The 11,637-nt window shown below is 49.2% G+C and overlaps 1 protein-coding gene across 1 annotated transcript; it reads left to right on the top strand.

Annotated features, from left to right (window-relative positions):
• Positions 1–2,270: 2,270 nt before the first annotated feature.
• Positions 2,271–9,352, top strand: ZKSCAN4 (zinc finger with KRAB and SCAN domains 4). The gene is made up of 5 exons (XM_039257566.1): positions 2,271–3,085; positions 4,413–4,560; positions 5,599–5,681; positions 6,674–6,797; positions 7,700–9,352. The coding sequence occupies exons 1-5, from the start codon at positions 2,651–2,653 to the stop codon at positions 8,560–8,562; spliced, it is 1,653 nt and encodes a 550-aa protein (XP_039113497.1). The 5' UTR covers positions 2,271–2,650; the 3' UTR covers positions 8,563–9,352.
• Positions 9,353–11,637: the final 2,285 nt, after the last annotated feature.

The raw sequence follows: 11,637 nt of genomic DNA, 5'->3' as shown, positions 1-11,637 counted from the left end.
GTTTGAAGCTGAAGGAGATTTTGAGCTACTGCAAGTTCTGAGGCTGAGACTTCGCTCTGGCAGCAGCCACCAGGGCCAGGCAGGCCTTTAAATAGGCTATATTTATTCTGTCATTGGATTTTGTCTTTTGATCACTTTTCTCCATTTTGACTCCTTGTCTTCCCAAACTGATGTTGTAAACATTTAAGTTTTTTAATGAAAGAAAATAAAGTATTATAATATTTGATTAGAAATTGAATAAAAATTTTGTTAAAATATGTAATTAGAGACATTTTTTTGTAACAGGTCTTCTAATGGGAAGAATTTAAAAGATTTAAAAATTTATTTATTTTTGAGAGACACAGAAAGACAGAGCACAAGCAAGACACAGACACAAAATCTCAAGCAGGCTCCAAGCTCTGAGCTGTCAGCACCGAGCCCGATGTGGGGCTCCGCTCCAACCCACAAAGGCGAGATCATAACCTGATCAGAAGTAGGACGCTTAACCAACTGAGCCACCTAGGCGCCCCTCAATAATGTCTTTAAAATGGGATCAAAATCCAAAGTTAATGAAATCTATTTGATTGTGATTAGTTATTGGTCTGTTTAATCCAGAATACTTTCTCTACCTACACATCCACTTTTTAAATATTACTTCATACAATTTTGCTGAGTCCAGGGTGATTGTTTTGTAATATGTCTGACAATTCGAATTTATCTGATAATTTCCCCATGATTAGATTTAGGGTAATCCTGTTTGGCAGATCACACAGGTGAAATATACTTGTTACGGTATCTCAGCAGAAAGCATATAACATTAGTTTGTCACAATCTATACTTATTGCTAACAAATTCCTAACAAGCAAGTTATATAGAACTCTGAGGACAAGCCGAAATTAAACATCCCCCCAAATTACTTCATACTTATGGCCTTTACAAATGTGAAGTGACCTTTACTCACCAAGCAACAAAACAGCCATTCACTAATGAGATTCACACGACCTGACAGTACCCTCCAGCTGCTCACGTTCGCACTTCCACACAGTGCTCTGATTTACATTTTACAGTGTTTTTACAAGACTTATCTCAGTAGCTGTGCTCAAGATTACAGAAATTTATTTTGGGAAGAGGAAACAAACACTTGTATTATGACTACAACTTACATTTCTTACCCTGATAAAGGCAAGTGCAAAGCGACTAAATGAAGACCTGCTGATCCTTGAACAACATGGCTTTGAACTGCAGGGGTCCACTGGTCCACGGCTTTTTTAAAGAGTTGACAGCAAAAGCCATAAGGCATTTACTTACAACTGCGCACCCCAGTCTGGATGGGACCCAACGGAAGGCAACCGAAGAGGCGGTTGCACCTGCTGCCCTATGAGTACCAGGGGCACGGGGGTGAGGAGTTGCCAGACCCCAAGACTGGGAAGGGCTGGAGGTTGCTGTGCCCACCGAGTAGTCGTGCCCAGGCCGGGAGACTAACAGATGGGATAGACTGAGGAATAAAAAATCAGAGAAGGTACCAGCATGATATGTTCCCACCTAAAAAATTTCTACCAAACCTGCATTCTACTGAGTAGAAAGTGGACTGACAATTCAGTCCAGCAAAATAACTGCTGTCACTTCTGGCTTAAAATCTAGCCTCTTCTAGCTAAAAGGAATCTCAGGCTTCCTTCCATTTTAAGGTAGGCCTACCTTACTACCGGTTACCCATTATCCTAAGAACTTTACACGCAAAAAACCTCACCCAATGCTCACATCCCTATCTACTACTACTATTCTCAGGGTGGGAAGGTCAGGCACAGAGAGGTTATGTAGTTAACGGCGGTCACCCAGGTAATACGTGGTAAATAAAGACAGGATTAGGAGCCCAGGGAATTTGGCCTGAGAGTGTGCGGCTTTCACTCGGCTAGACTATGACTGGGAAGGAACAAGAGAGCAAGCAGGAGTGAGCAGGGTCCGCCAGTCCAGGGACACAAGAGCGGCTGGAATCAGGGAACAGCAAAAGCCTGGCTGCTCGAGAGGAGGCCACGGAAAATGGTAGCTGAAGGGGGCGGTTGGAGATCTCCGGTTGCTTTTGCAGGAAGGACCGCAATGGCTCCCCCGGCGGTTCATGAAGACAAGCAGTTATGCTAAGGATGCGTGGCAGTGAGGAATAACTGGGGGGGGAGGGACTTCCGGCCGGCTGGCCTCGGAGGAGGGGGCGGAGCCGGCCGGGCGCAGGCGCAGGCGCAGGCGCAGGCGCAGGCGCTGCGCTCCCAGCCCGGCCCCGGGACGTACGCGGCCCCAGGGGAAGGCCCTCTGGCCTGGGCCTCTGGGGGCACCCGCGGGCCTCGAGTTCTCAGGAACGTGAGACGTCAGCTTCAGCCAAGCTTACGTCAGAGCGCGCAAGTCCTCTCCCGCGGACTCGACGGCGGTAGCCCGGAAGCCGAAGGGTTAACTCGGCTGCCACCGAGAGACGCGTCCTAGAGGGCCCAGGAAGTGGCGCGATCGGATTCTGGAGCCCGGGCCCCGGTCGGCCGCGGGGAGACGCCGCGGGGCCCCGCGCGGGCGCGGAGAACGGCCGCGGCCGCGGGAAGCCGAGCCGCCCGCAGCCGTGCAGGCCGGGAGCGACTCTCGCACCTGAGGAGCCGCCCCGGGAGGCGCGGTCCCTGCCCGCGCCAGGTCCGGGATGGCCGGAGAGTCGAATGAGAGCGCGACCCTGGACACAGACGGTGCAGAGGAGCGGCCGGGGCACCTGACGGGCGTCCTGACCGTAAAGGTGGAGGAGGAGGACGTCCCCGCGGCCCTGGCGGAGGCTGGCGCGCCCGGCCCCCCGGCCCCCGGCCCGGAGCGCTCGCGCCGGCGCTTCCGGGGCTTCCGCTACCCAGAGGCCGAGGGGCCCCGCGAGGCGCTGCGCCGGCTCCGCGAGCTGTGCCGCCAGTGGCTGCGGCCCGAGACGCACAGCAAGGAGCAGATCCTGGAGCTGCTGGTGCTGGAGCAGTTCCTGACCATCCTGCCCGCCGGGCTCCAGGCCTGGGTGCGGGAGCAGCAGCCCGACAGCGGGGACGAGGCGGTGCTGCTCCTCGAGCACCTGCAGAGGCAGCTGGAGGCGCCGGCGCCGCAGGTAGAGGCCAAGCCCGGTTTCTTCCCCAAGTCTCGGGGCCGAGGGAGGGGCGTTCCGTCAACATCCGAACTTCTCGGTGTGTCTCTGCTGCTTGGGTGGAGTCCCCGGGCCCCTTCTCGGAACAGAATGTTTAGGTACATAAAGGATTGCAGAAGAACACGATTATGTTGAAATACAGCCAACAAAGCATTAAACAAATAGGTGACAACGTTATATGTGCGCTTTGTTAAACTGCTGCACTAAACAGGAGGACGTTGGCACAGGCCGAGTCGACCGGGTGCGGGTTCAAAGCCGTTAGAAGCTTGAGCGACTTGGACGGTGTTCGCTGCGCTGTAACGTGGTGTGAAAACATCTGCAATTTCTATTGGTGACGAAGTCCTGTGGTTACGCCATATGGTTGTTGCTTCCATTTATAATAGGAGAGACCAAATTTCCCTTAGAGGCTGGTAAAAACAGAACTACTTGTTTCCTATCTGAAGTTCATGAAGGCCCACTTGGGAGGAGTCCAAGGACCTCAGGCCGAAAACCACCCCTGGTGGAAAACGGGTTGATCTCCCCTGCGTCTTCCTGTTTTGTCGGTCTGTTATGAAGTTGTGTCCTCTGTGGACCACTTAATGTGCCTTCAGGGGACACGCGGCCAGAGCCCCCTAACCACTGACCAGGAGACCCGGGCTCTGGACGTGGGCCCACTGCCCATGAGCCCTTCACAGTGAAGACATTTCAAGTATCTTAGCTCCAGCCTCTCTCAGTCTTTACAGAAGATGTGGGGAGTTCTGAGCTCCATGTGAGAAAGTAACTTGACAAGTGTAATTTACCGATAGATGCAGGGAAGCCTGCTTTTAGTGGGGACAAGACCTTTTAGTGGGGACAGACCGTGTGTCCTGATTTAGGTGATTAACATACTGTGACCTTATTTCTTAGTCCTCAAAGCCAATAACAAACCCCTATAAACAAGAAATTATTACCTTTGCTTTTCAGATAAGATAGGAGTATTCTGAGAACTCAGCACCAGTTCCCAAAGGGTATTTGTAAAAGCGCAACGAGGGAGCACCTGGTAATGGTTGAGAGCACAGGCTCTGGGGTCATTCTGCCTGAGTGCCCATCCTAGCATCGCCACTTATTAGCGGGGTAACCTTGGGAAAACTGTGTAAACTCTCTCTGCCTTAGCTTCCTTATTAGTGAAATGATGGTAACAGTACTAACCTCAAGGTTGTTGTCTGTGTTACCTGAGTTAATATTTCTAGTGCTCCTGGAAACTGTGTGAGGCATATGGGAAGTGCTCCAGAAATGTCTGACGAATAAATGAAAATGAATGAAAAATCTCTAGGTCCCAGGTGGCAACCAGAGCCGAGAGCTTGTCTGCTGCAAGATGGCAGTGTTGACACCTTTCTGTGGATCACGGAGTGCCCAGTTACAACCAGTGAGGGCTCTGCTCAAGCATGAATCGCTGGCATCAAGGGCCTTACCAGACACAGGTGAGTGTTCTCTTCTGGGCGCATGAACCTGCAGACTTCATCCAACTTCATTGATGATTAACTGATTTGGCCATCACTGACTGGCTCTACTTTGAAACTGAAAGGGAAATTTCAATGTTCTGGAAAGAATCAGTTCCTCGTTCATTTAACACATAACGATGCCTCCTACGTGGTAGCCAGTGTGTTTGGTGCTGAGGACAGGCCGCTGGTGACGCAGAGGCCTGGTGGCACCAGAGTTTACAGTGTAGGGGGGAAGACAGCAGATAAACACAACCGTACAGCTTCCGCTAGTGGTAAGTGCTGAGAAGAAAATGAACAGACTCAGTAAAGCCAATCGGAATATCCCACAGACTATAGGACTATTGTAGATTAGAGTATAAATGTCTAAACCCTGGTCTCTTATGAATATGGCAGGATTTACTCCACAAGACTGGCTGTATGTCGTCTGGTGTCTTCTCATGTGCCCTGAACGTGTGTGTCGGTTTCCAAGACACAGCACTGAGACACACCAGCCAACAAGGAGTCTTGACTTCCCAACACTGGGTCTAGCCTAAACCAGCTGTTTTGTGTTCCGTTTAAAGTTTGCCTCCTATAGGGAAACCTCAAGTCTTCGGGACTCTGAGCAAGTTCTGTACAAGCAGATGCCCATTTCCTCCTTTCTGGTTCCAGCCTCTTTGGACTCGTTTTTCCAAACCAAAGCCGGAAGCCCTTAATGCCCAGTAAGGCATTTTAACCAAAATCTTCTCTCTCCCCTTCCCAAGCAAAACCCAGAGTTTTCATCTTCAGATGAAAAGCCTGTTTTCTGTTGTTCAAAGGCACCATTCCTTCCAAGGATCCTGCCCTCTCTGCCTAGATTCTGTATGTGGGCCGAGCACAGCACAGGTCTCTAGGCCCTGGGACTGAGGCCAGTAGGGATCGGGCATTTGGGAAGAGCACGCTCTGTATGAACTTCCAGGCCCAGATTTTGAGCTTGGGTTCCACAGGCCAGGCAGGCTGAGGGCCAGGGGACCTCTCATCCAGAGCTTCTTTCCTTCCTAGTTCTCCAGGGTCCTGGGCTTGCCCCGGGAGGGCGCTGCAGAGGAGACGCAGTGGTGGCGGCCAGGCTGCCCCCAGAGCCCCAGGTGAGCCGGAGCCCCTCCCTGCCCTTCGCTACTGTGGTGCGTCCCGGGAGGGTCGCCCCCTCCCCGTCTACATGCTTCACCCAAATCCTGGATGGGATGTGAACTTTCTCATGTATGCAGTGTTGTCTGCGCTGTCTCACTTCATGGTGCCTCGTTGAGAGCCTTGTCCTATTTCATGACTAGTGTGGGTGCCGTTTCCCAGACCCCTTACCCCGTGTCCTTGGTCAGCCCCTTTTTCAGTGGCATCTTCTTCATCAGTAAGAGCAATTCTGCAAAAGCAAACTGAAGCTTTTGTTGTGACAGTGCTTTTGTTCTGAAGGTTTGGTTTTGCTTTCCTGCCCTGTTACCAGGGTGTAAACATGTGGTCCCTGGCTCTGGAGGAACATAAGCTGGCCGGGACAGATACGGCATGCCCATTGTCTCAACTGATGACATAATTGGAACAGTCTGTACTTAAACTGGATTTCAACTTCTTACCTGGTCCTTCACGTCCTGGAGGCTCTGTAGTATCTGGTTTTTTGTTTGTTTGTTTGTTTGTTTTCCCAGAGTTTCCTCACTTCAGACCACATTTCACTACATATGAGCCACCATCACTACTGTTGTTCAATTCCAGGCCTTTCAGTGGCTTGGTCTTTGTTTTCCAAATATTTTTACCTTCTACACTGGTGTCTAGATTATTTGTGTGGAGACACTGGTGTCTGGATATTTGTGTGGAGACTCGTGCTTCTGGAGTGTCTAGGCGCGGAGACTCGGGTGTCCGGAGTGTCTGTGTGGAGACACCTGTCCTCACGTGCTCACGGCCTCTCTACTTCTGGGTGGTTTTGTTGACGAAACCATCACAAGATTGGGAGAAGTGGCGTGAAGCGCCGCCCCGGCTCGGTCAGCAGAGCTTTCAGGGGCTGTTCCCTCACCGCCTGAGCCCCTCTACACGGTGCCCAGCCCTGGGCGTGACTCTGGGTGAGAGGAAGTAGGTGGACCATGTGCTGTTTCAGGGCTTGCTGAAAACGGAAGATGTGGCCCTGGCTTTCTCTGCTGGCTGGACGCAGCTGGATGCATCTCGGAGGAGCTTCCACAGAGATGAAGGGCAGGAGAACCCCGGTGGCCTGACCTCCCTGGGTAAGCCTGACGGGTGCTGGTTTCTCGTAGGCTTTTGTGGCTTCCTTTGTCGATTAAAACCTACTGGGCTGTGAGAAGCTGTCTGAATTATGTCTACGTTCAGAGCCACTGTTTCTGAACCCAGCTACTAACCACGTGTGTGACCAGCTCCTTAACCCTCCAGGCCTGGCTCCCTTCCCCGTCTTGCGGTGTCCCGGCCGGGTGAAGTGGGATGCGTCAGATGCAGCCCCGGGCAGAGCCCTGGCTCACGCCAGGCGCTCAGGCAGTGTTGGTCCCTCCCTGTTGCTAGTCTAGACACAGAAGAGAGCAGGGGTCCCCCCAGGAAACAGGCCATGGGACCGTAGAGTGAGAGCGAGACTAGAGAGCGGGGCACAGGGCACACACAGGACAGCCTGATTTGTCTGAGTTCATGCAGCTCAACTGTGTTGCAGCAGGAGCTCCGGCTCAGATCTGTCAGCACTGAAGCCAGTCACCTGCCTTCGTCTGGGATGAGAGCCGAGAAGACTGTCCCTGACTGGCAGTCGCTAAGCACCTACTCCCCCTGGTTCACACAGAACACTTCCAGGTCCTCACACGTGTCTGCTTACTGCTGCCGTCTGCCCAGCCCTCCTTCGGTCCAGCCCCAGTGCAGGGCCCTGCCTTCGTTCTCAGGACTTAGAGCCTCTGCATGTGTCCCCAGCACAGTCCTCCCCACCCTCTTCCCTCCACGCCCCATCTGCACCTGCTTCTGATGACCCCAGGCCCGTTCTCAGGTTTCCTTCCTCCCCACCACCCATTCTCCCACTTCATCCCTATTCCGGTTCTTGTACCGAAACCCTCTTCCTGGCCTGTGTGCAACTGCAGTCACAGCTTTCCTGCATGTCAGGGCGTCATTGACCACATCTGGCCACTTGTTATTTCAGGTGGTGAGGTAGAAGCTGAGATCCAGTCCCGGCCTGCAGATGAGGACCAGCCAGTACAAGAGTCTGGGCAAATACCATGTCCCTGGCGTGAAGACATGGCCCAGATTCCCAGAGGCTCAGAAGCTGGTGAACAGGAGGGCAGGTTCCCAGGAAAGCAGGAAACTGCCCCAGGAAGTAGGCGGCACTACTGTCATGAATGTGGAAAGAGTTTTGCTCAGAGTTCAGGCCTGACTAAACACAGGAGAATCCACACGGGGGAGAAACCCTATGAATGTGAAGACTGTGGCAAGACCTTCATTGGGAGCTCTGCCCTCGTCATCCATCAGAGAGTCCACACTGGGGAGAAACCCTATGAGTGTGAGGAATGTGGCAAGGTGTTCAGTCACAGCTCAAACCTCATCAAACACCAGAGGACCCACACTGGGGAGAAGCCCTACGAGTGTGAGGAGTGTGGGAAAACCTTCAGCCAGAGCTGTAGCCTCCTTGAACATCACAAAATCCACACGGGGGAGAAGCCGTACCAGTGCAACATGTGTGGCAAGGCTTTTAGGCGGAATTCACATCTCCTGAGACACCAGAGGATCCACGGTGATAAAAATGTGCAGGACCCTGAACGTGCAGAGACCTGGGAGGGTCAGGGGAGGGTGGAAGGCCAGTGGGAAAACATTGAGGCTCCCGTGTCTTATAAATGTAATGAGTGTGAGAGGAGTTTCACTCGGAATAGAAGCCTTATCGAACATCAGAAAATCCACACTGGTGAGAAACCCTATCAGTGTGACACATGTGGGAAAGGCTTCACCCGAACTTCCTACCTTGTTCAACACCGGAGGAGCCATGTGGGAAAGAAAGTTCTATCCCAGTGACACGTGTCATACATGCCCGAGTTGTTCATTCCTCATGAAACTGGGCTGGGGCTTTACTGACTACTACGCACCATCTTGTGTTAGAAGACGGAGTCTGGAGGGATGCATTCTCTTCTACATTCTAGAAGGTGGCTGGGAAACAGCTTGTTCATAAGAGGCTCTGGGAGAGTTGTCTGGAAGAGGCAGGACCTGAAAATGTTTGTTCTTAACTAACAGACTTCCAGACTGGCTAACCACCTCCGGCCAGCACTTGATGGCATCTCCTGGGCAGATGGCTCTTAGGTGGGAGCTGCTGCTCTGACCATTTTGCCTATAATGAATCTTTCACCAGTTGGTCAGATCTGTGACATTTTATACTCCCCACTGTACCTTGTGCATTGGTGCTATAAATGTTTGTTTAGTACACCAGTGGGGTGACCTCCATAGCACTGAAAATCTGATATGGTCTAGATTTCTGAGGACTTTCTAAGGCTATTTGTGTTTGTTAATTTTACTAATTCTCTGAGGTTCAAGATTCTGGGTCAATCTGATCTATTTATTACCAAGTACATAGGGTTGTCAGATTTGGGGTGGGGGAATCCATATTTCTTCACCAGCACAGTAGTTGGAAGAATGCCTTAAGCAGCTTCTAATTGAGATTTGTGAGACTGCTCCATCAATGTAACTCCATTCTTCAGTCCATAGTAATTATATTTGTTCACATTAATTTTGCTCCTTTTAGGGGTGCCTGGGTGGCTCAGTTGGTTAAGCGTCTGAGTTCAGCTCAGGTCATGATCTCACAGTTCATGGGTTCGAGCCCTATGTCGGGCTCTGTGGTGACAGCTAGCCTAGAGCGTGGAGCTTGCTTCAGATTCTGGGTCTCCCTCTCTCTCTCTGACCCTCCCCTGCTCACGCTGTCTTTCTCTCTCTCTCTCTCAAAAATAAATAAAACATTAAAAAATAAATTAAAAAAATTTTTGCTCCTTTTAGGGGGGAAACCTTTCATGTTCAGGTAAATAAAAAACGAATTGACCAAGGCAGACCAAAATGATTATGAATTTTGATAGAAATCCTGTGATGTTGAGCGGCTTGTTTCTCATCTTTTATCTTGGGCCTAACAAAGCATGAAGACACCATCTGTATCACTCTCTCCCAACTTAGAGCCAAGTTACACCACAACTTACACCAGCTAAGCTTCCTCCAGGTCAGAGAATTCATATCAGATATTTATAACAAGTTTCACTCATGTTTTCAGAACTGCTCTGTTGGTGGGGTTAGGAAGATAGGGTCAGAGGCAGCCAATGAACATGGGAACCCAAGTAGAGGCGGTAGGAGAAAACCTATCTGTTCAGAATCACATTAGGAATCCTACTCCACAATATCTAAAGTACCAACATGTGAAGCCACAATAAGAATTTTGTAATATCTGTTTTCACCCAAATCACCTGCAGAGTTCTTCAAAGACTAACATTCCTGATACCACTAGCATCTAGCTTTACCAAACTGTGCCAAGAATGATGTCCGTTTTTCACGGATCTCAGACCATGTTTTGTTGAGTCACCAGCATGGTGTTCTATGGGCTCCTGCTCCGAAGCACCACAGGCTGGAGACTTTGCAGACCATGCGGCCCTCCCTGTATCACTGCTCTGAAGTTTTTCATTGCCTTCATGTCCCCTCATTGCAGTCTAATTTAAAACCTCTGTAGCTTTCCAAAATTCTATGGAATCTATCCACTTCATCTCTCCTAGTGTTTTAAAATTTCCTTAAATTAACCTTTTGTTACTTCTGGCAAAGCTAGCCATTTCCTCTTCTCTATTTTTATAACTATTTGCTAATAGCTTTGATCTTTTTGATCTTAAATACTGTTCATTTTCTTCTGGTATTTGTTTATGTCATGGAGAGGAATGTATGTAAAAGCTTTTGATAAACCAGACCACGTATAGGTCACAGGGATTGACAGGGACCACTGTGCTTCCTTTCATTCTTTCTTCCCAGCCTAAAACACTTCTCTGTGGAGGAGGAAATATTGTAGAAAAATACTTTTAATTGCCTACTGTGTCCAATAATGAAAAGAATAAAGCATATGCGCACATACATACATACATACCTAGGCTTAGGGTTTCAGTATACTAAAGTTGATAAAACATGTACATTAGTCAATGCCATGAGAAATGCCTTGTGAATGGTGAGCTGAAGGGTGTGGAATCTCGGGAGAAGGTTACTTCTGGCTATGAGCTGTTATTACCATGTGGATAGGGTGATGTTTGATGGAGCTAGAAAGACTAAAAGAGTTTGTCAGGTTTAGTAACTAGGGCAAGTTTAAAGTAGGTACATTGTAGGGTCTTCAGTGCCAGAGCAAGGAGTTTAAATTATATTCAGTAAGTACCAGAGAGCTACTGACATGATCAAAATATTATCTATCTGGCAGTATTGTGTAATTTCAACTTAAAATATTACTTTGTTGATAGTCTTCTGGACACCTTGCTTTTCTATAAAGCAAAGGTATGTCTATAAAGTGGCTTCAACACCAGCCTATTCGAGAGGGTGGTCAAAAAATTATTTCTAGATAAAATCAGATCCAGTAAAATAAGTTCCTTAGTTAAGATATGACCAATATTTAAGGTAGAATAAAATGCCACTTTTTGTACTTTTTAAAATTGTTTTATGAATTTTAGTGTCGATTGGTCAGCCATTCTACTTATACTTAATTCCTCCAACTGCTGCAATACAGAAGTCTTCCATTTTCTTTTTTCTCCCTTTGCATAAGTTAAGGAGCTGGTTAAAACAGATTTTTTCCACTTGGGTAGAATGAATACTTACTATGAAAAGAGATTTTGATGAATAGCCCTCCTAGACATGTTTTTAATTTTGGTAAAGAAGTATATAACCCTATGAAATACTATTTTTCTCCTCCTTTAGAAGGAAAAAAGGTACAGCTTACCCTCGGGGTTGTGAGGATCACCTATACAAAGACATGCTGGGAGGTTCTAGTTCAAGATGGTTCCATAGGAGACCTTGAACTCACCTACTCCCAGACACACATTGAGTCCAGCTACAGTGGAACAGTTTCCTCTTAAAAAACAAAGGACGGCTGAG

Source organism: Hyaena hyaena, unplaced genomic scaffold (genome assembly GCF_003009895.1).
Source record: "Hyaena hyaena isolate Hyena2069 unplaced genomic scaffold, ASM300989v1 scaffold_637, whole genome shotgun sequence".
NCBI classification, from domain to species: Eukaryota; Metazoa; Chordata; class Mammalia; order Carnivora; family Hyaenidae; genus Hyaena; species Hyaena hyaena.
Note: the sequence above shows the minus strand (reverse complement) of the source record. Positions and strands in the feature narration are given on the sequence as shown.